Source organism: Naumovozyma castellii, chromosome 1 (assembly GCF_000237345.1).
Source record: "Naumovozyma castellii chromosome 1, complete genome".
Lineage (NCBI taxonomy): Eukaryota > Fungi > Ascomycota > Saccharomycetes > Saccharomycetales > Saccharomycetaceae > Naumovozyma > Naumovozyma castellii.
This window is the reverse complement of record NC_016491.1, coordinates 1,059,803-1,083,820: the sequence shown is the minus strand read 5'-3', so window position 1 is coordinate 1,083,820 and position 24,018 is coordinate 1,059,803. Positions and strand designations below refer to the sequence as shown.

The 24,018-nt window shown below is 36.2% G+C and overlaps 14 protein-coding genes across 14 annotated transcripts; 7 read left to right on the top strand and 7 right to left on the bottom strand.

Moving 5' to 3' along the window:
- Positions 1 to 236: 236 nt before the first annotated feature.
- COQ2 (4-hydroxybenzoate octaprenyltransferase) lies at positions 237 to 1,352 on the top strand (the record flags this gene model as incomplete). Its single annotated transcript, XM_003673443.1, has 1 exon — positions 237 to 1,352. One exon carries the CDS (start codon positions 237 to 239, stop codon positions 1,350 to 1,352), a length of 1,116 nt encoding a protein of 371 aa, XP_003673491.1.
- Positions 1,353 to 1,418: 66 nt separating this feature from the next.
- MRX15 (Mrx15p) lies at positions 1,419 to 2,195 on the bottom strand (the record flags this gene model as incomplete). Its single annotated transcript, XM_003673442.1, has 1 exon — positions 1,419 to 2,195. The coding sequence occupies one exon, from the start codon at positions 2,193 to 2,195 to the stop codon at positions 1,419 to 1,421; it is 777 nt and encodes a 258-aa protein (XP_003673490.1).
- Positions 2,196 to 2,404: 209 nt separating this feature from the next.
- Positions 2,405 to 4,285, top strand: ZRG17 (Zn(2+) transporter ZRG17; the record flags this gene model as incomplete). The annotated part of the gene is made up of 1 exon (XM_003673441.1): positions 2,405 to 4,285. One exon carries the CDS (start codon positions 2,405 to 2,407, stop codon positions 4,283 to 4,285), a length of 1,881 nt encoding a protein of 626 aa, XP_003673489.1.
- A 122-nt stretch (positions 4,286 to 4,407) lies between these two features.
- On the bottom strand, positions 4,408 to 6,357 carry DBP6 (putative ATP-dependent RNA helicase DBP6; the record flags this gene model as incomplete). The annotated part of the gene is made up of 1 exon (XM_003673440.1): positions 4,408 to 6,357. One exon carries the CDS (start codon positions 6,355 to 6,357, stop codon positions 4,408 to 4,410), a length of 1,950 nt encoding a protein of 649 aa, XP_003673488.1.
- Positions 6,358 to 6,607: 250 nt separating this feature from the next.
- On the top strand, positions 6,608 to 6,883 carry RSM19 (mitochondrial 37S ribosomal protein uS19m; the record flags this gene model as incomplete). The annotated part of the gene is made up of 1 exon (XM_003673439.1): positions 6,608 to 6,883. The coding sequence occupies one exon, from the start codon at positions 6,608 to 6,610 to the stop codon at positions 6,881 to 6,883; it is 276 nt and encodes a 91-aa protein (XP_003673487.1).
- A 581-nt stretch (positions 6,884 to 7,464) lies between these two features.
- Positions 7,465 to 7,737, top strand: MRPS12 (mitochondrial 37S ribosomal uS12m domain-containing protein; the record flags this gene model as incomplete). Its single annotated transcript, XM_003673438.1, has 1 exon — positions 7,465 to 7,737. One exon carries the CDS (start codon positions 7,465 to 7,467, stop codon positions 7,735 to 7,737), a length of 273 nt encoding a protein of 90 aa, XP_003673486.1.
- A 165-nt stretch (positions 7,738 to 7,902) lies between these two features.
- EGO4 (Ego4p) lies at positions 7,903 to 8,232 on the bottom strand (the record flags this gene model as incomplete). The annotated part of the gene is made up of 1 exon (XM_003673437.1): positions 7,903 to 8,232. The coding sequence occupies one exon, from the start codon at positions 8,230 to 8,232 to the stop codon at positions 7,903 to 7,905; it is 330 nt and encodes a 109-aa protein (XP_003673485.1).
- A 1,844-nt stretch (positions 8,233 to 10,076) lies between these two features.
- Positions 10,077 to 11,861, top strand: NCAS0A05420 (uncharacterized protein; the record flags this gene model as incomplete). Its single annotated transcript, XM_003673436.1, has 1 exon — positions 10,077 to 11,861. The coding sequence occupies one exon, from the start codon at positions 10,077 to 10,079 to the stop codon at positions 11,859 to 11,861; it is 1,785 nt and encodes a 594-aa protein (XP_003673484.1).
- Positions 11,862 to 12,056: 195 nt separating this feature from the next.
- Positions 12,057 to 13,007, bottom strand: SOL1 (Sol1p; the record flags this gene model as incomplete). The annotated part of the gene is made up of 1 exon (XM_003673435.1): positions 12,057 to 13,007. The coding sequence occupies one exon, from the start codon at positions 13,005 to 13,007 to the stop codon at positions 12,057 to 12,059; it is 951 nt and encodes a 316-aa protein (XP_003673483.1).
- A 290-nt stretch (positions 13,008 to 13,297) lies between these two features.
- Positions 13,298 to 15,607, bottom strand: ABZ1 (4-amino-4-deoxychorismate synthase; the record flags this gene model as incomplete). Its single annotated transcript, XM_003673434.1, has 1 exon — positions 13,298 to 15,607. The coding sequence occupies one exon, from the start codon at positions 15,605 to 15,607 to the stop codon at positions 13,298 to 13,300; it is 2,310 nt and encodes a 769-aa protein (XP_003673482.1).
- A 214-nt stretch (positions 15,608 to 15,821) lies between these two features.
- Positions 15,822 to 16,043, top strand: HUB1 (ubiquitin-like protein HUB1; the record flags this gene model as incomplete). Its single annotated transcript, XM_003673433.1, has 1 exon — positions 15,822 to 16,043. The coding sequence occupies one exon, from the start codon at positions 15,822 to 15,824 to the stop codon at positions 16,041 to 16,043; it is 222 nt and encodes a 73-aa protein (XP_003673481.1).
- Positions 16,044 to 16,156: 113 nt separating this feature from the next.
- On the bottom strand, positions 16,157 to 17,239 carry PPG1 (putative serine/threonine-protein kinase PPG1; the record flags this gene model as incomplete). The annotated part of the gene is made up of 1 exon (XM_003673432.1): positions 16,157 to 17,239. The coding sequence occupies one exon, from the start codon at positions 17,237 to 17,239 to the stop codon at positions 16,157 to 16,159; it is 1,083 nt and encodes a 360-aa protein (XP_003673480.1).
- Positions 17,240 to 17,623: 384 nt separating this feature from the next.
- Positions 17,624 to 22,150, top strand: SSK2 (mitogen-activated protein kinase kinase kinase SSK2; the record flags this gene model as incomplete). The annotated part of the gene is made up of 1 exon (XM_003673431.1): positions 17,624 to 22,150. One exon carries the CDS (start codon positions 17,624 to 17,626, stop codon positions 22,148 to 22,150), a length of 4,527 nt encoding a protein of 1,508 aa, XP_003673479.1.
- A 78-nt stretch (positions 22,151 to 22,228) lies between these two features.
- Positions 22,229 to 23,914, bottom strand: ALG12 (dolichyl-P-Man:Man(7)GlcNAc(2)-PP-dolichol alpha-1,6-mannosyltransferase; the record flags this gene model as incomplete). Its single annotated transcript, XM_003673430.1, has 1 exon — positions 22,229 to 23,914. The coding sequence occupies one exon, from the start codon at positions 23,912 to 23,914 to the stop codon at positions 22,229 to 22,231; it is 1,686 nt and encodes a 561-aa protein (XP_003673478.1).
- Positions 23,915 to 24,018: the final 104 nt, after the last annotated feature.

The following is a 24,018-nucleotide window of genomic DNA, read 5'->3' as shown; positions in this document are numbered from 1 at the left end:
ACTGGTAATAGTGGTGCTCTGTTTCAATGTTCAACTGATGGATGTTGCTTTTCTTCAACAATGGGTTTTGTCCTTTTATACAGGTTGTGTCTTGTGTGTCCAATTGGGATCTATCGGAAGCATCGTTTAATTTCGATTTTCCATTGACATATTTCTTAAAGGACTGCAAACGTACGTTGCGTATAGATCATCTTCATGAAAAGAGCCATTGAAGTTGAATAGCAAGGAGAAGTGCCATGTTACGGTTGTCCTTTCCCTCGAGAAACCTCTCGAACTTCAGTGCAATTGCACCTTTAACCAGGAAGCTATTATGGAAGCCGCTCCTCATTCAAAGGGCACAGACGTCAAGGTATCAAAGTACAAAGGTTATCAATGAGAATACCACTCCATTTACTACTGAGGAGTTGAAGCAATCACAATTGGAAAGAATAAAGGGTCTGGGGCCTCTAGTTTCTAAATTACCCACACGGTTAATCCCCTACGCAGAGTTGATGCGGTTGGAAAAGCCTGTAGGGACATGGTTATTGTATCTACCATGTTCTTGGGCGATCCTGATTGCAGCAATGCAAACGTCTGCCCCTTTACTCTCTACTGTAGGAATGTTAGGTATATTTGGCGTGGGAGCTGTTATAATGAGAGGAGCCGGATGTACCATTAACGATCTCTTTGACAGGAATTTAGATGATAAAGTAATTAGATCTGTCCAGAGACCTATAGCCTCAGGCAGAATCACTCCCAAACAAGCATCCGTGTTTCTTGCTGGTCAAACCGCGGTTGGAATGGGGATTCTAAGTCTTTTACCTGCTCAATGTTGGTGGCTGGGCCTAGCTTCTTTACCCATTGTATTCACATATCCCTTATTTAAGAGATTTACTTATTATCCACAGGCTGCATTGAGTGCGTGTTTTAATTGGGGGGCTATGTTGGGATTTCCAGCAATGGGGGTTCTAGATTGGTCCACTATGATTCCATTATACTGTGGAAGCTTCTTGTGGTGTATGATTTATGATACCATATATGCACACCAAGATAAAGCATTTGACATTAAAGCTGGAATAAAATCAACCGCATTAGCATGGGGATCGAATACCAAGAAAATTAGTTATGCCTTGGCAACTACACAATTTGGATTGCTGACTTGGGCTGCTGCTAGTAGTGGTGTTATGCTAGGTCCTGGTTTCATTGGTGGTCTTTCCATATTTGCATACAGAGTATTCAGCATGATTAAGAATGTAAATCTAGATTCACCAAAGGATTGCTGGAGAGCCTTTACAGGAAACATTCAAACGGGATTATACTTCTCGTATGCTTTATTCTTCGACTACATTTTAAGATTGATTGGCATTCTATGAATATATTGTTTATAGTATTTGCAATTAAAAAATATTATTTACATGCTGCAGTGAGCGTTCGATTACTCATTTGTTCTTCACGATATTCTTTATGATATCAGATCTATTCATGCCAGAATGAAACTTGTTCTTCTTAGTACTGCTTGATTTTATTAACTCATCTAAAACTTTAACTTTTGCTACTTGTTCGGGTGTATGTATCTTTCTCATTAGTAAACCTTCAGTGTCACCTTTAGCGTCACCAAACAACGAATCGATGATTCTACCATCAGAGTTCCAAACTGAACCTGATCTGGAAAGTATATAGAACTTATTCCAAAACGTCTTCAACTTGGGGTTACGGTCAATAAGGAAAAAGATAAACGTAGACTTATCGTCAATACCTTGAGGTCCAACCCCGGTAAATATCCTAGAAGTCTGACTCTTACTAATCTGTCCCAGTGGTGCACGTAGCCTTATTTGTCTCCCAAGAAACATGGAGCTTCTTACAAATTCACATTCTGGTGTTCCTTGTAACTTAGGAATATAAGTAATCTTCGATACAACCCTGGAGGAGAGATATAAGGATCCCATCGACAATGTCAATGGTAAGATCGCCAGCGATATCGGACTATAAATCTTCAGCAAGAACTTCCAATCGTTCTTCTCCTTGTCAGTGGCACCATTATAGTATGAGTTTGCTGTGTTCAATGAGGTATCTGCAAAGGTTAGCCCATATGTAAGGAACACTAACGACAGAGAAACCGAACCGAATTTAATAATGAATGGTTTCTTGTACTTGAAAATAGTCTCCGGAACACCCTTCGAAAGCAGATCTATTAGTCCCTTGGGTAAAGACGGCATGTGTATGTGAGATGAGATTTAAATACCTTCTAGTTTCTTTCCAATTGTACGTATGTTGTCTATGACCATGAGGGTAAAGGATAAATACCTTACATTCTTATGCGCGCAACGATGGTTTTCATTTACAAGTCAACTTTTCACCCATCGATACAAGCATTAATAGACCCACATCTACTTTGGTCCAGCAGGCACTATCAGTATATTTCGCCATGGAAGGAAGTAATGATCCAAGGTTCCTATCATCTCCTCAAATGAACTCTATCCAGGAGGAAGACTCGCCGACGACTAACGAGCAATTGAAGGAAACACCTTCCAAGAACAATAACAACAGATTGTCTACCTATGGAGATATACAAATGAACAGTCGAAATACGACACCGTTTGTGCAACCTCGTCCCTTTTTTGCTTCACCAAAGGCAAAATCTAGACCTACTTCCGCCTTTTATTCTGCTGCAGATGGTAATAATTCCAGTTCAAGTTTAATTTACAATCCATCTTTTAGCTTTGGAGAAAATACTACACTTAATCCACAATTAGAATCTCCTAAACCTTCGATAGTTACTCCACAACCGCAAGCTTCTAGGAGTGAAGGTAGAAGACACTCTCTAAAATATGTGCCAGGAACAAACTTGCCGCCGCCAACAATGACAAGATCCAAGTCTCCTGATAGATCTGCATCACCAGAGATGTTATCAACAACTTCAAAGAGGTCGTCACTTATTTTAGATTCACCCTTTGACTTTAGTCCCGCTACCTTGAATCCTCAAAGACATCTATCTCATCAACAAACTCCACCTTCATCAGCATCTAGGGCTTCATTCCGTAAGGGACATCGTTACAAGCATTCTTCCGTTTCGATGAACTTTTTCCAAGAACCAGAAGTAAAGATACCTTTAAATATTGCCAAGGCACTACCTATTCCAACATTCCATGATTTAATTAAGAATTTAATGTGGCCAAAGGCACATTTCCAATTGGCCATTGCCGGTTTGCAATGCATTTCATGTCTAATAACATTCCAATTGGGTCATTCTAAATCATGGAATAATTTCATCACGTTATCTCATTTCATCACATACGATATCTTGGGATCTTTAGTCATTATCTTAGTGGAGAATTTATCACAGTTTGAAGTTTGGTCCACGGGGACGATAACATTCCCTTTTGGTCTCAATAGAATTGATGTTTTACTAAGTTTCGCTCTAGCAATTTCTTTATGTTTTGTTGGATTGGATCTTCTGTTCCATATCTTGGAAGAACTCATTGTTCTATTCGTGGAATTATCTGAAACGAAGGATCATCATGACGAAATTGCATCCCAGATCCCACATTCACACCATTCTAATGAACTATTATCATTCTCCGAAGGCAATTTGAAACTTTGGTATACGATCTTGGCTATGAATCTAATACTTTCCACGTTATCGTTATACAAAACTTTCTACGCAAACAAGAACAGTAAATTAAAGACAAAGAATCCAATTGTTACTATAACATACACTTCCTACTTATGTGTCTATCCTATTTTAATTAATTGGCTTTCAAACATCTCCGATTATTTGGCCGCATTTTCCATTGCCATATTTATTTTGATCCATGGATTAACCATTGTAGAATGGACATCAACAATCCTATTAATGGGATTTTCAACAACAACATTATCAGGGTCCACTTTCTTGAATCAAGAGGAGTTGAATCAAGAATCAACAACGGAAAAGAAAAGAGAGGTGAGAAAAAGATCACAAAGTACTTTACCCGTCTCTGTGGTTACAACCTCTGATAGTTCTTCATCTTCGTTCTTTTCGATATTTAGTTGGAAGAAACGTTCACCAAATCATGATCCAGTGATGGTTAAGGGAATGATAAAAGAACAGATTGAGAATCTACCTGAATTTAAATCTAGATGCCAATTAGACTATAAGGATTTACTAATTGCCAAAGTCGACTTCAATAGCTATATTGCATTAATTAAGTTAACTTTAAAAGGTGGGTCGAATAATGAGGAATTATTGTTAAGGCTTGCCGTTGACAAGTGCATAAGGCGAAATTTGAACACTGTTGAAACTACCATAGAAATTGATAGAATTTAAATATGTTACGAATATATAGTTTAAGTTTATGATAATATCTTAGAATAATGCAAACAGGTGTTGTTGCTTTTATTTATATGCATATCTATTTATTTTATTACAATGTAGACTTATTGAAGTTGCTAATTATGAGCCATGCTTTGCTCTTTCAAATTTTGTAAACATTCCTTATAGATTGCGTCTTCCTCTTTACTAATTTGCAAGAAGGCGTTCGTCCTGACCTTTGAATCTTCCTCTTCTTCCTCTGGCTGTTCTACTTCTTCTTGTACACCCCATAATTTTGGTGTGAAGCCATTAACATCTCTAGCCACGTCATTGTCAATATGTTGTGACCAAAAGTTTCTTTCACCTTTACCCACCAACATATTATATACGTTACCTTTAGTATTTGCTCTGGCTGTTCTACCACAACGATGCACGTATTGTTGAGATGAAATTGGAACATCATAATTAATAACGTCAGTAACATTTGTAATATCAACACCTCTTGACATCAAATCAGTAGTTATTAGAATCTTATTTATATTCTCGTCGGTTGCAGCAGCAGCAAAAGTTGCCACCAATTTTTTATTTTCTGATTTGGAATTATTAGAATTAATTGATGTTATTTCATAACGTTTAGTGGTGCTCAAGTTTTCCATATTCTTGTTTATTAAAATGTTCAATAGAGTGGCCAATCTTAATGACGCTTCATTCGACTTGGCAAATACTAATATTCTAGCGGTTGATTGTTCCTTCAACAAACGTAGTAATAACAATGGCTTGTAAAGACTCTTTGCCGTTGGAATATTAATATTAAATTCTTGCAACATAGCAGGTAAATGATATAATTTAACTGAGTCCATAACAAATAATTTTGGAGAATATAGATTCAAATCATGTAACTTTTGAGTATTTGTGGTCAATGTGGCACTAAAGACCATCTTAATAACATTTCCAGGCATTTGATCCAGCTTATCAGTTTTCAATCTATTCATCAATTCAAAACACCAATTTTGGAAAGATTGATTTAATAGACGATCAGCTTCATCCAGGACAAGCATTTTCAAATTTTTCAAACTAATAGATCCCATATTTAAGTGATCTACTAATCTACCTGGTGTAATTATTAATACGTCAGGTTCCAAATTTTGAAGTTTTTGATGCTCTTCCTTAAGAGAACTTTCTAGTTTGGAAATACTTATTATCAGACTCGTCCCCTGTGATAATTTACTTAGTGTATCATAAACTTGATGAATTAATAATTTTGTTGGGACTATAATTAATGCACGGAGTTTATTCACAGAACGTTTGGAAAGGGTTTGTACGATGGGGATAGAATATGCAAGTGTCTTACCTGAACCTGTCGAAGCATTCACCAAGATGTCACCTACTCTTCTTGTAAAGTTTTTCTTGGTAATTCTTTGTGAGAAATTTAGAACTGGTAATAAAGTGTCTAATAATATGGTTTGAATGGGGAAAGTATCATTGGAGAAATATTTCGTAATATTGTTTAGTAATTTGGGTTCTAGGCTATCTTGATATGAAGTGTAAGGTTTTATCATTGTATTATCGTAATGCACTTTTGTAGTATTTATCCATGCAATTGACTTATTTTCCTTTAATGATTGCTTATCTTCTTTTGAAGTTCTCACCACGGCAGGTTGTGGAATATGTTCTAGATCGTGCACATCCATATCCACGTCTTCATCTTCTATTTCTTGATCGGCTGTATTTTCAGTTTTCTCAGGCACTAGGTCAGAACTGTGCATTTTATCTTGTAATGAAATTGTTTGTTGAAATCTTGAAAGAACAGAAGTGTGCTTTTTCTCAGATTCCAAAGTAGTATCGTCTTCAATGAGTGGTTCAGGTTCGCTCTCCTCTTCAGGCTCAGAATCGGACTCAGATTGATGTTCTTCATTCTCAGGTATATCTTCATCATCAGCCTTTACTGGTTCATCTTCTTTCTCTTCCTCTTCATCACTTTCACCATCATCATTAACTGATTTTCTCCTCTTCAACGGTATAATTTTTTTGGGTTCATTCTTTGGTTCCTCCACTATCTTTGTAGGATCGAATCTAACGGCAAACATTTTTACCCTAGTTGCTATGCCTTTGTGAAATGAACATGGACATATATAAGATAATAGTAGATAATAAATATTTCAGTAGCTCATCGCTTATTTGAAAAATTTTCCAGTCCTGGTAAGCCCTAATCAGCCCTAGGGTTTCCACAACAGAATGAACCAAATTTGATTATTCGGTAAGAAACAATATATAGTGAGTGTACTAGTAGAAGAATGAATCAAAGAAGGATAAGGTGCAGTGCAATATAGTGTCGCAATGAAGTGTGCATTAAGGTTACTATCACGTTCAGCATGGAAGGGCCCCAACATCGTCCCCTTACCCATCAAAGAAGCCATGAGTAAAGGAACCCCCATTAGAACAAATGCTAGATCCGCAACGATATTACCACAGTTCATTGGATTAAAATTTCAAATACATAATGGGAAGGAATATATGCCTTTGGAAGTCACGGAGGATATGGTTGGAAGGAAATTGGGGGAGTTTGCTCCGACGAGGAAGAGATTTAGTTACACTCAGACAAAGAATAAGTAGACTGAGCTGCCGAAGGAGATAAGAGCAAGCGGAATGATGGTTATTGTGAGGTACTACTGCCTTCACATGAATCTGGAAAGGACCGCTCTACCAGGTGGGACAAACTGCATGTAAATATATAACGTTACAGAAATCGTATAGAAATATTCAAAATAATGGCAATGATAATATTAATAAGATAATAATAATCAGACGATCTGCTCCAAGCTTAGAGCAACATGGCTCGTGACAGCATGTCTCAAACTAATATATCTCTATAACGTACCATCATCGTTAAAACCGAGATTGATTGATTGAGTTTCGCGCGAAGTTGAAGAACAAAGTATAACGAGCAAGAACAACAAGACACTCTTTTGAAGCGGAAATAACAGGGCAAGGCTACTAAGGATGTTCCCAAGTTTGACGTCATTTATAAGACCATTACAGCTATTAACTCATCGTGCTTCTTTCTCGACGACATTATGGACACAGGCGACATTAAATCAAATTAAGAGGGGTGTTGAAGCACCAAGGAGAAAAAAATTACAACAGCTCCAGCGTTAGATAATTGTCCCTTTAAGAAAGGTGTTGTTTTAAAAGTTATGATTTTGAAGCCAAAGAAACCAAATTCCGCACAAAGAAAGGCCTGTAGGGTTAGATTATCCAACGGTAATGTTATTTCCGCCTATATCCCTGGTGAAGGACATAATGCACAAGAACATAGTATAGTATATGTGAGAGGTGGGAGATGTCAAGATCTTCCTGGTGTTAAGTACCATGTAGTGAGGGGAGCAGGAGATTTAAGTGGTGTAGTTAATAGAATATCTTCCAGGTCGAAATATGGTGTGAAAAAACCAACGAAAGCAGCTGTATAGATATAAGAAACCCTTCCCTGTATATATTACAATATCGCATAAATATTATTCAGAATATCAAATTTAAAGAATAAAGAGTAGAGTAGAATTTCAATAATTAATTAATTAAACATTATAACTGTAAAGACATTTACGTAGATTGATCTGTATTAAAATAGAAAATATCTATTCGTATTGATTTGGTCCACTAGCTGGAGCTTGTTTGGCTGTGAAGACTAAAGTTGTCTGTCTATCCATTGGATTTAGCCATAGATGAATTGGACCCAGAGTGTCAGAATAAACAGAATACCCAACTCTACCTAATTCATCATGGCATGCGTGCAAGACATCTTGAATGTGTGTCTTTTTCAAACCTTTACCGATACCAGAAGCCTTAACAACGTTAAGTTTATCATCTAAGATTACGGTACCTTTCACTCTTGGAATTATTTCGTGAAGTTTGACTCCTGTAACTTCATTGGCTTCTGGGGATGCTATGTCCTTTTGTGCGAACATTTTGTTAAGGTTTTGTTTTGTTTTAGTTAGTGTCTTATTAATATGACAATAATATTAATGACTTTTATATTTAAGAGAACTAATTGTACTAAAGATATTTTTCTTACTTAATACATTGTTAAATGTGATTATTTATACAGTTGCGTTTGATTATTGGATTTGCCCCCCACAAAAATACATTCAAGGGGATGAGTAAACATAAAACCAAGCATTCGAGAAACGAACCAGTAGGGGGTTATGTATTTATTCCAGTAAATTGTTGTCGAGGAAGGGAGGTTGACTGTACTCCGAATTTCGGAGTTCAACCATGCGAGCCTGTCTCAAAACGGAGGGAGCTTATGCAACAAATATACTTTATGGTACGATTATGGAAGGGAGAGAGTCTCTTTACGTACGTAATTTGGTAAAGGGGGAGGGGGTAGGCGTTACGTGTTGAAGAAACTGAGGGAGAAGAGGCATGACAGTATGACAGTAAGTAAATTTCATAGTTCTCTGTCGACGTAGATATGCAAGACTCGTCTTGAAGTAACTAATCATACAGGTCGGAAGACAGCTGACCGAGTGGACTGTATGCGTCCTCTTGCCCTCTCCTCTGTAAATTTTTCTACAATGAACATATATAACCTTCAAAGATTTCTCAATCAACGTCCTAAATTCCACTCTTTTGAAAATTTGTCTATTCAGTTCAGTAATATGACCCTCACTAACCAAAAGCAAAAAAATGAAGTTCAATAAAGAATTAAGTGTCAATTAAAGATATATTATAAATTATAAAATCTTATTAAAGAAAGAAAAGACATTAAAGCATCATAAACTAATACCATTTTTCAGTGAAAACAATATTGGTGTCACCGGTCTTTGGATCAGTCCATAGATGACCAGCATCCTTGGTGTCAGACCAGACAGAGTAACCGACTCTACCTAATTCATGTTCACAAGCCTTGAAGATACCTTCAATATGTGTTGCTTCGAAACCCTTGGCAATACCAGAAGTATGCACAACCTTGTGTTCCTTATCTAACTTTGCAGTACCCTTAACGTTTGGAATAACATCATTAAGCTTAATGTTTGCTGTTTCTGCGCTTCCTGCCATTGTAGTTTTATTTTCTTGTTTTGTTTTTTCTATTAGTGTTGTATTAAAATAATATTTCTATTATTGCTGTTCTAAGAACAAGAATGAGAGAAGACTACAAAAGAAGACTAAAAGATTTTAAGTTTACTGAGATTACATGCTAACTTATATACATTTGCCCCTCGTTCTAACGGGCATACGTGTCAGCACAACGGTTTAGGGAGGGGTGGGGGTGGGGAAATGGGGCTATTATCCCTGTCAAGATTGTATAATCCGCCGAAACTGGGGAAGAATCCTCGAAGAATCCTCGAAGAGAAGAGAGATGGGATGTGGATCGATCCAGGGGGGGTAAAATGAAATAAGTCCTAACTGTGACAGCAAATTAAAACTGAAATGACCCCTTAAACAATGACATGCTGAATCGGCCCCCTAATTTTCTTTTGTTTTCTCTCGTTCCCTTTTGGAATCCGCAACGCCTGTTTCTCGTGAATTATGTGCCCATTACCCCGACTAGAGGTTTTTAGGGCTTAATTAGGGTTGAGCCCCGCCCTGAGGCTTATACGGTTACATAGTCAATGGGATTTGCAATTCGTGGCTATTATTTATTTTATTAATTATATCTAATAGTGTTCAAGACGACCAGATACAAGTGTTCGTTTGTACTTCGAGTAAGATCCTCTTTTAAACCTACCTAACGTGTTCCTTTTTTATCTCACTTGCGTGCTCCTGATTGTTGTCTGTCTGCTGCTACTGAACATCCCACCACACAATAATGAACATCCTTATCGTCCCAGGATGTCTCTGGATCCTCTTCTCTTCACTAGCCGCTATAAACAAGTATTTCTCTTTCAAATTTCATAAGAATACCTTTCCATTCACTCTATTTATCCTGACTTTGAATATGGTAGTTTTAGTAGCAACAGCTTATTTGCTCCCCTTCGACTTATTTCATACAGCAAACTTAAATTCTGACTCTAATTCTTCAAATTCAACCATACCCATTGTGGCAAATGATACAATGACAAATATTCAAAAGAGAGACTTGACCAATATCATTCAAGAACAACAAGAGCAACCCTCATCAATCAAATATATTTGGTACTCCATATACTGGATTCAATTCGTTCTATGTTGGCTTATAATACCAGTATTAATATCATATATTTCACTAAAATATGAATTACCAAGGGGAAAAGTAAGGGAACGTATGTCCAAGGCCATTTTCCAAAATGTTAAATTTTACTCTCTATGTCTCGTTGGAATTGTCATCGGAATCATTTATTTGGTGACAAGTACAGGTCATAGTATTAGAGATTTTAAACCTTTATTGATATCATTGGCTCATTTATATTCATTGAGTTATACTTTGATTTTATTATCTACGGGATTAATCATTTTCCCAAGAGATTTATTATCCAAGGCAAGATCCCCCACTTTGGAATCTAATAATAAATTATTCGTGGAATTAAGTAAAGTGAATGATGATTTGAACGATTCTCAATTAAATATATTGGATAATGCCTCCAAGATATTAAATTCAAATGAATTGACCAATGGAGACGTCACATTTAATGAATTGTTAAATGAATGTAAATTGGAAATACAAACTAAATTAAGTGAGATAAAGATATCTCCAACAATAACAAACCCAATTGGCACATCATCGCCCATTAATACTTTATCCAAACTAAACAAGAATTACAACAAATTCATCGTTCATTACTATAATTTCATTTATAATAAGACTCACTCAGATGAAATCATTCATACATTGGCTCAATCACATAAACCATCAAGCGAACTATTCAAGAGAGTGACATTAACCATTCTGGGATTACTTTCATTCATCTTATCACTTTTAATCTTATTTTTGGAAATCATACCGACGAAATGGGCTCATGGTTGGATCTTCTTGGGGAACCATTGGTATAATTTTGCATTAGAATTCATAATACTTCATTATAATACAATGACGTCATTATATTCAATGAGTAAATTTAAATTTATTAGTTTCCATTTAATTCCAAGTGGTCAAAGTAACCCATCAAATGCATTATATTATTCATTATATTCTAGTAGATTATTGTTCCCATTATGTTTCAATTTAATGGTTTTAATTCCATCAGCGGGGACAGGATTGCAAACTTCGTTCGAGACAACATTATACAATGATTTGGAATTGATTCCATTGGTTCATTTCCTTAATAAATACTTACCAATGATCTTTATGATCTTAATCCCAGTGAGTTATAAATATGATTTGAAACAAAAAATACTGTTGAAAGTGTTAGGGGAAGAATACTATTACCAATTCTTTGGTATGATGATGTATGAGCCTACTGCAACGAACCTAAATGGGAATAACAATAGTAATGACTTGAGTCCATTGAATCCTGGTATTAATAATAGATCAAGAATTGATGATGATTATGAATATTCTTTGCAAGATGGTAGATACCTTTTCGAAAGGGTCTCTGGAAATTTCAATCTAGAAAATACTACTCCAACCACCACCACCACTACCAATAATAATAATAATAATGGTTCCTACGTGTAATGATTAATTTAACTTATACATACATATATATATATATAAATATAACATGATAGAATAACGAAATATTTTTTATCGGTGATGTATATGTATAGAAGAAAGAAATGCTAAAGATATGATAACTACAGAAAAGTGGATGTCTAAGATACAATTAATTGGTTACAACTTTTTTTATTTTTCAATTTATTTTTTTCAAGTTTATTCATTATCAAAATGTAACTCAACGGGATCATGGAATTTATATTTCTTCTTTGTAACAAAGACATCCGTCAAGGCGTCATCATCAACAAACCATGAAACACGCCCTGCAGCACCTTCATTAACAATACTACTGGGCAACCCCTTCTCTGGTCTTTCCATGATAGTCTTAATGACAGGTGCCTTTGTGGCACCTTCCACTACAAATGTCACCCTGTGAGAGTGACAAATTACAGGAATGGTTAACGATATTCTAGTAGATGGTCCACTTGGGGCATTCACCACGGGGACCACCCATGCTAATTTTTCACGTAAATTTTCTTGGAAATTAGGGAATAACGATGCAATGTGACCATCTGGTGCACAACCTAATAAGAATAAATCAAACATTGGTAATTTAACAGAATCTCTACCAGCAAAACCTTTGATCAAGACTTTTTCATAACTATCTGCACATTCTTGAGGATCATCAATTAAATTTTCGTCAATGTGATAAACATTGGGAGATCCATATTTCTCAGTGTCAATTTGATCAAGAATTTTCCGTTTGGCTTGACCATAATTACTTTCGGAAGATTCAAATGGAACTAACCTCTCATCGGCAAAATAAATATCCCATTTATTCCAATGAACATCCGTTCTTTTCAATAAACCCTCGTGCAAGACTTGAATTAAGGAACCACCTGATAAGGCAATCTTGAACCTTCGTTCCTTTCTCCTATTAATCTTCTTTGTAGAATCTCTGGAAGACGATACGCTCTTGGTAGAATTGACACGTCCCAACTCTTTACTTTCTCCATGCCCATTGGCCCCATTGGAAGTAGATTGTTTCCTCTCTTTAACCTTTTCTGTTAGTGCAACATTTTGAGCATGAACCACATAATCTGCTACAGCTTCTGCAACACCGGAAAACTCATGGAATGCAAAGATCTTAGGTACCGTGGTAGTCATGTTTACAGTATCTTAAGGGAATTGAATGAGTGGTAACTGTTCTCTCTATGGATTTAGATATGAGTGTCCGATTCACCTTGCTTTACTTTGTTTGGGTCCGTACGTAAATGCTCCTTCTTTTTTCTTCGTGTTTCCATTAATCGCTTTGTCCTTTCAGCGCATTGATCAACTAATATACGTAATGGGCTATGATTATTTGCAAATTAGATTATTGATTATACACAAGATTGAAAGGATAGCTAGCAAATTAATCTAAGTTTAATTTAAATAAACAATTAACCACTTTTTTTTCACTTGGCAAAGACTTGTAATGCGCTTTCCAATTTGGTGTACATCTCATCCAGTTCGCCCTCTAGAGTGCTGAGTACAGTTATAGCACCACCAGCCCCTAATTGCCACGATGATCCACTATTGTAGGAGTACATGCAACGTATATTAACAGACCAATCACCATTCCCATTTGCAGACCAGTAACCTGAGACACCACTATATATCCCCCTATTGCTGTTGTAGACATGCTTGTTTAGATCTTTCTCAATTTCTTCTTGCAACAGCTCCACAGTTATCTTCTTGGGAGCACCCGTCATGGAACCAGGTGGTAATGAATGCTTCAAGATGTCCATTCCCGAATATTTGCTGGATGAAATACCATATGCTTTAATGACACTGACTAATTGGTAAACGGTGGCATATTCCTCCACAGACATGAATTCCTTCACATGAACATCGGGAATCAATTCATAGAGATCATTTCTAATTAAGTCAAGAATCATTAAATTTTCTCCAAATTCTTTGGGGGTCTTTAATATTTCAGTGGCCTTCTCTACAGTCATTGTTTCACTTTTCCTTACGGTTCCCTTGATGGGACGTAATTCACAAGTATCCCGATCCCATTTCAAGAACCTTTCTGGAGATGTGCTCAATAAGCTAAGCACGTTTGTTCCACCGATGATATCATCGAATTCAAAATAACTGGAAAATGGTGCAGGGTTTCTCTGTACTAAAGTTTGGAAGATCCTCCATGGCTCTATTTTTTTGTCAGGTGTGACTTTGGTTTGTGTAGTGAGACAAATTTCATATGAATCTCCCTTATGCATATATTCCTGACATTTGTAAAACGCAGTCGTATAGTCCTTCTTCTCAGGCATTACAATCTCAAAATTGACATCATTTGGAAGAGTTTTACTCCAGGGAAGAGTAGAATTCTCTAAGTTTTCCATTTTGTCATTGTCGCCCAGCAATGATAATATTTCTTCAGGGAACGTATTATTTAATGATACAGTGTAAAGGACACCTTTTTGATGATTTATCAAAATGCTGTTTTCAATAAATACCAGCTTGGAATCCGGTATATTTCCCATGTCATTTGATAATCTGTTTGTGGTTACATATAACCCCATCTCATATCCAAATATACCGACTAAACCACCGATAAATGGAAGCTCAGGATATTCTTCAATCAAGTATGGTTTCATAAATTCCCCTAATCTATTCCAAAATTCAGATTTCTCTTCATTCACAATTTTTAGTACAGGATCAGCAAAGGGTTGTAAAGTCTCTAAACCAGTTCTCAGGGTTTCAACATTCAAAAGTGGATCCCTCCATTTATGAATCGTTGTTTTTTGAAGGTCATTATAATGTGTAAATACGCTAGAGCTATCTGATGGCAAAGTTATAATGGACCATTCCCCACGATTAGGAGAGATCGAGGATGAAGCCATTATAAATTTATGAGCATCAATCTTGTCACATAATTTCAAAGTGAAATCAGCGTTATGCCCCACTTCAAATTTTTGTATCTTGGGTATCAATTTTTTTGCTTGTATAACATTTTGTTTGTCGTAGATACAACTATGATCAATTTTATTTTCAAGATTGGATAAAATGGAATCAAATCGAATTGGGTCTATTTCCTTGAGCTCTATTTTCTTAATCAAACGTCCTGTAGTCATGTTACTTTCCTGTGCCAAACTTAGAAAATTCTGAATGAGTAGCGCACCACTATCTGAACAACATGATTCTGGGTGGTATTGTACACCATACCATGGTGTATTTTGAATGCGAGCCGCCATCAATAATCTCCCATTTTCATCGTTAGTGTATGCCAATGGAATAACAGAAGAAGGTGGATCACTTACATGCAACGAATGATATCTAACGGAGTTGAATACTTCTGGATATCCTTTAAATAGACCCTCCTTTCGTTCCACCGTCATTTCATAAACCTGACCATGTTTTATCGTATTCAATTCAGACACTAATGCACCTTGAGAATAGCATAGAGCTTGAAATCCTAGACAGACACCAAGAATAGGAATATCTTTAAACTCATTGTCTTCGAACAGAGATGATATTATTCCTACGTCCTGGGACCCATTCACGGGATTTCCCGGTCCAGGACCTACCACCACACAGTCAAAATATTTCAAGTAATCTCGTAATTGATCCTTAGTCTTGAACGTATCGTTATGGATGGTAGTCACATGCGTCGAGATCTCCTCATCAGGTCCGTCCTCGATCTGTTGTTGCTCAATTAACCTTACCAAATTATAAGTAAAAGAGTCATATGAGTCGACGAATAAGACATTCAATATTGCCATTTAACTGTTGAATTGTCACCTTACGGATTGTTGTAGCTGTATTCAAGCGATGTCTCCACTTGTCTTCTCAATGTGAATTGCTGCTCATCGCTTTCTCGCTTTGGGCAGAAAATATAATTGAGCTAACGATATTTACATTGCTAGTAAAGAACAGCGCTTAATGGTTATAGATACTCCATTCAAGGGGATCACTGCTCGTATTTGATATCCGACCATGATTGAAGTACTTGTGAATGATAGATTGGGAAAGAAGATTAAAGTGAAGTGTCTTGGCGAAGATTCGGTAGGAGATTTTAAGAAAGTGCTTTCCATCCAATTGGGAACCCAACCAAATAAGATTGTCCTCCAGAAAGGGGGTAATGTACTAAAAGATCATATAACACTCGAAGACTACGAAATTCACGATAATACAAACTTAGAGCTGTATTACCTTTAACTTTCTCGGCATTTTAGTAAATTAAGAATATTAGATGCAGATTATATACGTATGCCTATTTAGTTGTTTTAATATATTAGTGATTCAGTGGTATCTTCTTCAGCATACGTGGTCTATAAAAAGTACTCGACTTTCCTAGTTGATGCATATTTGGCTTGATATGCATCAGAAAACACGTCCGATTCTATCGAGGAACCTTCAACTTGTTCATCCTCAAAATATTCTGAGATGACCTTGTTGGTAACAGAGTTACTTGTCACGTTGTTATTCAATTCCTTGTTTTCAGGAGCCTCTGTGAAGACGTTAAAGTAAAAATTATCCTTTGAATAGAGTTCCAAGATAGATGCCTTATTCCCACATCTGTAGCAGTAATTCGGTGCCGACCATACGGTCGTGACTAATCCATCAAAATATATTTGATAGCCTTCGTTGCAAAGCTGGTGAGCTCTATAAATCCTAGCCATATCGTTGGAATATAAGAATTTCTCCACGACACTTCTACCGAATGTGTAGCCTGCTCCTCTAGGTGATACTTGGAAATGTTGAGAGGAATCAGTAAAGAACGTATCTCTATTTTCGAGAGCCTGTGTAAGGTTATTCTCCTCAGGATCTGACCAAACCAAATCCGCCATAGCACCATCATGAGGAATTTCTCGAAATCTATCTATAATTTTTATCTGATCAATAGTTTGTACGTTTGGCGAGAGACCACCATGGACACAAAATATTTCATCATCTATTATGCAACAGAGAACCAAATAATCAAACAAATCGGTTAAATAGTTCCACACTTTGGAACCACCTCCATATTTATTCAAACATTCAGTATAAAATCCATAGCTTTGAGTGATCTGTCGCGATTCATGATTCCCTCTTAGTAGATGTATTCTACTAGGATATCTTAGTTTTAACACTATTAGCAACATGATCGTTTCGACACTATATAAACCTCTATCCACGTAGTCACCGAGAAACAGGTAGTTTGTATCAGGAAGAGGCCCTCCAATTTGAAAGATTTCCAACATATCGTGAAATTGGCCATGCATATCTCCTACTACTGTGACTGGTGTACTAATGTGGATCACGTTGGACTCCTTCACCAACATCTCCCTTAATTTAAAACAAAGTGCTCTGATTGTTACCTCTGGAAGTAATTCGCCCTTATAGAGCCTTTCCAAACACTTGTCCAATTCCATGTTTTGTTCTTATATATAAAGATTGATACTACAGCACTGTGAATTTCCTTCTCTTCCTCTTTTTACCCCGATGTTCAAATGCTCACACCGATGAGTGTCTTGTTAGCAGTCGTTTGGAAGTTGACATTATTTTCAATATCGCTGCAAGCATTTTCGATACCGTGAAACCCGGTGTAGTACTTAACTGCAATGGAACCAAAGCAGTACAATATACTTTTAAATATAGAGGATAAAGCCTTATAATTTGTTCTTAAGTTGGTTTAACAAAAAATAACCTCCATTACAAAAAACTTGAGAACGTTTGTCTGGAAGATTAAATGCATACGGCAAGAAGAACTATCATCCTCTAAACTATAAACAAATTTGAAGATAACACATCGAGAAATGGTGAAAGTTGATGCCAGAGTGACCATAAAGGATGATAATCTTCTCACAGATCAAAAACTTAAAGATAAAGATGGGCAACCAATATCTCGTAACTTACGCAATCGGTCTCATTCAATAGGAATGGGAATCTCCACTTCCGAAGCACCGAATAGCATAAATAGAAACATTGAAGGCTTAAGACCTAAACCATTCATGAGAAGTGCTCATTCTACAGGAGTTGTGCCGCAAGTCCCAACCTATAAATCCTCGACAAAGAACATATCATCTTCGAATACGGGAGTAGACAACTCCTCATCTGGATCCACCAGACGCTCGTCAATACGAAGCAATTCTCCGAACAAACACAGAATGGAAGATCATGAAGGTAAAATATCTTCAATAGATTCTGTAGTATCGACACCGACACTGGTTGTTTCGCCAGAGTTAGCATCTTTGAGTACACTGAGCAGCGCTACCGTCTCATCTACTCAATTGCATTCCAACAAACCTAGTTCGAAGGCAAACCATCATTCATCATCAATTACAAGTCTGCAAGATACATCGACACCCAGTAGCTCGACAAGATCGATTAATAGAACCAATACTTCATCTTCAATCAGTTCGCGAACTTTTAAGAAACAGTACGTTCTCAATGAGAAAATTTATTTAGCTAAGTTAAAAAATAACATTCCTGATGACTATTATACTCGTGGGATTGTACCGTCCACCCTAGAGGATTATGATGACGTTGAAGATGATTTAGGGAGTGACATTGACGAATCAATTGTTAAGGCGGACTTTAATGATGGTGGATTTGGATTAAATTCCATAAATGGAAATGCTGAAAATCTGGTCACTATGAGCTCAAAATTTCTGCTCAATCGACTGCAGTGGTTAAATGAAACTCAGTCTCTTGAGAATAATCTTGGGAAGATTACATCCAGTAATGATATAATGGCACTTGAAGCCTTATTTCCAAAATTGTTACAAAATTCCGCTATTTTAGAGAGAATTGAATGGCAGACTATGCTTTCAAATGTATTAAATGGTGATATTGTGAAAAGCGAAAAGACAAAGATTGCAAAGGAAAATAAAACGCCAGGTTTGAATACACAATATTCTGATTCTATTTGGCTCGAGTTGAAAGCTTGGATGAATGGCAGAACTGTTGATGATCAAAGAAAATCATTAATTCTGCTAAGAGCAAATAGCGATACTTTTTTTCAAGAAGTTTTAAGTTTTCATGTAGCTGACGATCTTGATCCTGATGAAGCTGCAGACTTAGTTCGAGCAACACTTGATAATTATGATAAAATAACATCTTTTTGGCCTAATATGAAGCAACTTTACCAGGAAAAACCAATTGCAAATACAGATGCATTTAAAAATAGGATTGAGGCTATGACAAACTGGTTAAGCTTTAAAGACAACTTTAACGATAAGATTCATTATTTGGATAAATGGATGGGTATGGGGGTTGATGAATCTCTACTTACAAGGGACGTTCTTGAAGATCCAACAGCGCTGCTTGAAAATACGAGATCATTTGTGGAACAGATAATGACGGAAAAGGATATTGAGGCTGTTTTCCAGAAAAAAATATTTTTCCCACTAGCACCATGGCTATTGAAAGCCAAAATGTTTTATATGTGGTCTGGAAAAACCATGGATGAATTAAATCTTGTATACACCAGGGAAGAATTAAGAATATTATTGATGTTCCCAACAAAACTAATCAAAGTCATTGTGATGATCAGACTAGAGTATGCAAAGAAGCTAGAGAATCCAACAATGATGATGATCGACCAAATGTTAGATGACTTTAGTTCTTATATCCGTCTCTGTGTTAATTTGGAGTATACTGTTAAAAGATATTGCATGGGATGGCCCCTGATCATAAAAGAGGACCCTCATTTTAACCAAACTGTCATTGATGCCGTCCAATATTTATTCAGATTACTAAATATGAAATTATTGGACAGCAACTCAACATTTATGAAAACATCTAAGGCTCCTGAAATGTTACTAAAGTATTGGGATGAATTAAAAAACGTAGGCTCTTACATTGAAGGTGCAGGAAAACTTATTGCCACTGAATTTAACAAGTTAACGTTACGATTATTACAGAAAGTTCAAAGTTATATAATACAACAACAAAACAACCCACCGATGCTCAATAGTACGAAAGAAGCTGAAAAATGGTTGATGAACCTTTTTGAAAGCGTAGGTTCTATAAAGAGAAAACTGAATAGATTTACGAATATTCAAACTAAGGCACTTCAGAATTCAGTTAATTTTGACGTACACGATCATGAATTCTTATTAGAAAGTCTTCGCCAGTCCGATCATTTTTTACTTTATACTGGAGGTGAGTTGGAAGAGAGTGGTATTTACCTATTTGCAAGTCCCGAATTACTTGGATGTGATGAAGAACAAATTCTTAGGATTTTACGAGGATCAGATATTGGTTGCGATTTACTCCCTAAATTAGAAATCAAGAATAGTTTGACCGTCTATATTGCTAATGAAAATCACATAGATGTTAATTCTACGATGGTTCAGAAAATGGGGAAGAATGGTATTCCTTTCTATTACGTTGAAAATAACGGCTCATCTCTCCATTCAAGCCCAACTCAAAACTTTCAGGAATCATCGATAGACCCAATAGATTACCATTTGAAAAGTGAAAATGAACTTTCAGATTTAGAAAAGAAATTACAATCTTTAGGGTATATAGTTGCAGTTTGTCCAACAGAACCAATATTATGGAATGGAAAAATGTACAATATAAACCAAAACGGTGGAATTAGTCTTTCTGATGTAAACTTAGATCCATTAGAAAATTCGATGACTTTGCTCGGACAAGGATCATGCTACGCGCTTGAATACCAAAGAGAAAGATTCCAAGCCACGGTGGGTGACTCGGTTTCTTCAATCAACAAATGTTGTTCGGTTAAAGAGGTAGAGATGCTTTTACAAAGAATAAAAAAATGTTCCTTCCGCTGTACCTATAATGTTCTCAACAATTATGAGAAAATTGTAACTACTTTTAAGAAGGCATGCCCTGCAAATGACGATCTTACAAATGGGATTTTCATTTTTACAAGAGACTTTGGATGGAACTTTCTTCGAACCAATGCTGCAACCTGGGAAAAGAGGTCTTTGATTATTTTATTAATGGTTAGATTAACGATCGATTGGCTGTCCTTCCTAATAGATGATTGTGATCCGACTGACAAAAGAACGTTTAGGTGGTGTGTCACTGCAATGGAATTTTCTATGAAGATAACAAATCGTTGGAATATTTTGAGTTTAGATGAAACGCAATTTTTAATGTTGAAACAGAAGATTGCGGCTTGTATGTCTTTGCTGATTCTGCATTTCGATGTCATGGGTGCGAGAGCTGATGAACTTGAAAAGAGATATGTTCAAGTAAAATCAAACGTAGGCTTAGAAGATGACTTTAATGCAGATTTAGTGCTAGAGATAAACTCAAACCTGCGAATGGAGAAACTAAATGAATTGGAGAATCATTTAAGAAATAATTCGTATCAAGTTGGTAAAATTTTGGATGATAATGACAAGAAAAACAAATTCTTATCATCACTTGCTTCATCCGTATCCAACGTTTCGATAAGGTGGCAAAAGAGAAAATTTGTTGGTGGAGGTACATTTGGTGAAGTTTATTCTGCAGTTAACTTAGATACTGGTGAAGTATTAGCTGTTAAGGAAATCAAGATTCAAGATAGTAAGAGTATGGAAAAGATTTTCCCATCTATTAAGGAAGAAATGAATGTATTAGAGATGCTAAGTCATCCAAACATTGTCCAGTATTATGGTGTGGAAGTGCATAGAGATAGAGTAAATATATTCATGGAATATTGTGAAGGTGGTTCCCTTGCAAGTCTATTGGAACATGGTCGAATAGAAGACGAGATGGTGACCCAGGTTTATACTTTACAATTGTTAGAAGGTTTGGCATACTTACATGAATCTGGTATTGTGCATCGTGATATTAAACCAGAGAATATTCTTTTGGATTTTAATGGGATCATCAAGTATGTTGACTTCGGCGCCGCTAGAAAGATTGCTAAGAATGGGACGAGAGTAGTCACAAGGGAAATGCCTGATGAAAATGATGATGAAAATGGAAAAGTTGTTGGTCGGAATAATTTCAACGACATTATTGGTACTCCGATGTATATGGCTCCAGAAGCTATTACAGGCTCTCCTAAGAAGGGACACCTTGGAGCTGATGATATTTGGGCTTTAGGATGTGTCGTCTTGGAAATGATTACCGGGAAAAGGCCATGGGCTAATCTAGATAATGAATGGGCTATTATGTACCATGTTGCTGCTGGACAAATACCTCAATTACCGACCAATGATGAAGTTTCTCCAGCTGGTATGCATTTCTTAAAACGATGTCTGAAACAAAACCCTGCTCAACGTGCCAGTGCAGTTGAATTATTAATGGATCCATGGATCATTGAAATCAGAGATCTCGCATTTGCAAGTGATGAGCAAAATACACCACCCACATAATAACAATATTCAAATGAAAATAATATAATAATAACTGAAGATTTATATATAATACTATAACAATATACATCAAGATTATTATGCTTGCATATCACTGTCTTCCTTAATTCTCTTATAGATGAAGAATACATCGGTTTTCAATAAAACGTGATCGATAACATCCAATACATAATCCATTGCATCACTTTTTAACAGAGTATTTGTTATCAAAGATAAAGCGTTTTGGTCCTCTTGAAAGAATAGTTCATTGACGTATGTCATATTGAAACCGGTGAACATTTTTGCAGAATCAACAATTTCCCAACTTAACGTCTTATTCTTATCAAATTGTGGTAAGTATTCCGGTGATGGTTCATGAGTAATTAAATAGTCGAATGAGGGCCATAGCTGTTTCAATTCTTGCTCATTTTCCGTTCTATCATAGGTTATTCCATATTGATCTTCATAAAGTTGACCAAATAATGTAACACCAGTCATGCATGGGGGAACACTGATATGAACGGTAGCATTTGTTACATTCTGGTTGAGGATATATTGATTGAAGGTTGCCAAGGCTTCTCCACCCGGATAGTTTAATGAAGAGATGTATAATGAAGTCATTGAGAAGATGGCTGATAAGACGGGTGATAAAGGAAGTAATCCTAACAATGCCATACTACCAAATGAGTCTACTTTGAAATTTTCCCATAGATATGCTGCAGCGGTTGATCCTAATAACATAATTGGAGGAATGGCATAAATAATGAATCTCCATTCCTTATGAGGTTGGAATGACATTATGAAAATATGGAAATATGCAGCCAATGATATTATTTTCAAATTAGTTGGTGCCAATTTGAAACCGAAATAGTTCAAAAGTAAGACAGTTGGTGGAATAAACATCATTCTAATGTAATGAGTGAAGTATGCAATAGGTGATTCTGTACCCCACTTTGATGCTTGTCCAGAGATGACATTAAAAATAAATGCATCAACTTCAGGGACACATGATTCCTTCCAAAAATAAGAGTCGATGAGCAATGAAAAAGCAGCCCCAATTGAGACACCAAATCCACCGTATGCGATAGCATTGGATAAAGAAATTTTCTTAATATAGATAGATAATAAAGTTAAACCGACACCTAGTCCAGCAACCTCTAATCTAAAGATGATAGCAGTGAATGCACATAAGAATATAGCCCATTTGAATCTATTCAATAGTACTAATGACAATACGATATTGGTAAGGGGTAAAGTCATCACAAAATTTGGTAAGGGTCTTGAACTGTAAAACATCAAATGAAAACTAGTCATAACAAAAATGACAAACCAGGAGCCGATAGTGGTGTAGTAATTGGTGTTTGAGTCTTGAACCAGGTTATTCTTTTCAACCTCCTCCTTTGTTAACGAATCTTCAAAAAGCTTTTGTACAGAATTCTTTAAGACTATCAAAGAAAGAGCATTGGTCAATCCAATCATACACCTCACTAATAGTTGTGTTTCAAAATCAGTGGAAGATTTAATACCCATGTAGTGATTCCAGAAATGGGACATTGAGGTAAATGGTTTAGTAAGGGCAGCAATTATTAAGGGGCCAATAAATGATCTTGGGACAACACCACTAAAACGTAGATGATCATATTTTGAGATATCAAAGATACCATATTTGAGAATGTCATGTATGGCTTGGATAGAAAAACTCTCTTCCACCTTAGTGTATGGAGCATTGATTAAATGGGCCGATACGACCACAATCAAGAGTGTATCCAGATATGACCACTTCATTATAAATTGAATGCTTAGTCTGTGTCTATCGGTGTAAAGTTATGTCTTTGTCGTGAAGTACCATAATATAATATATAATATTATATAACACTGAAACATTTTTC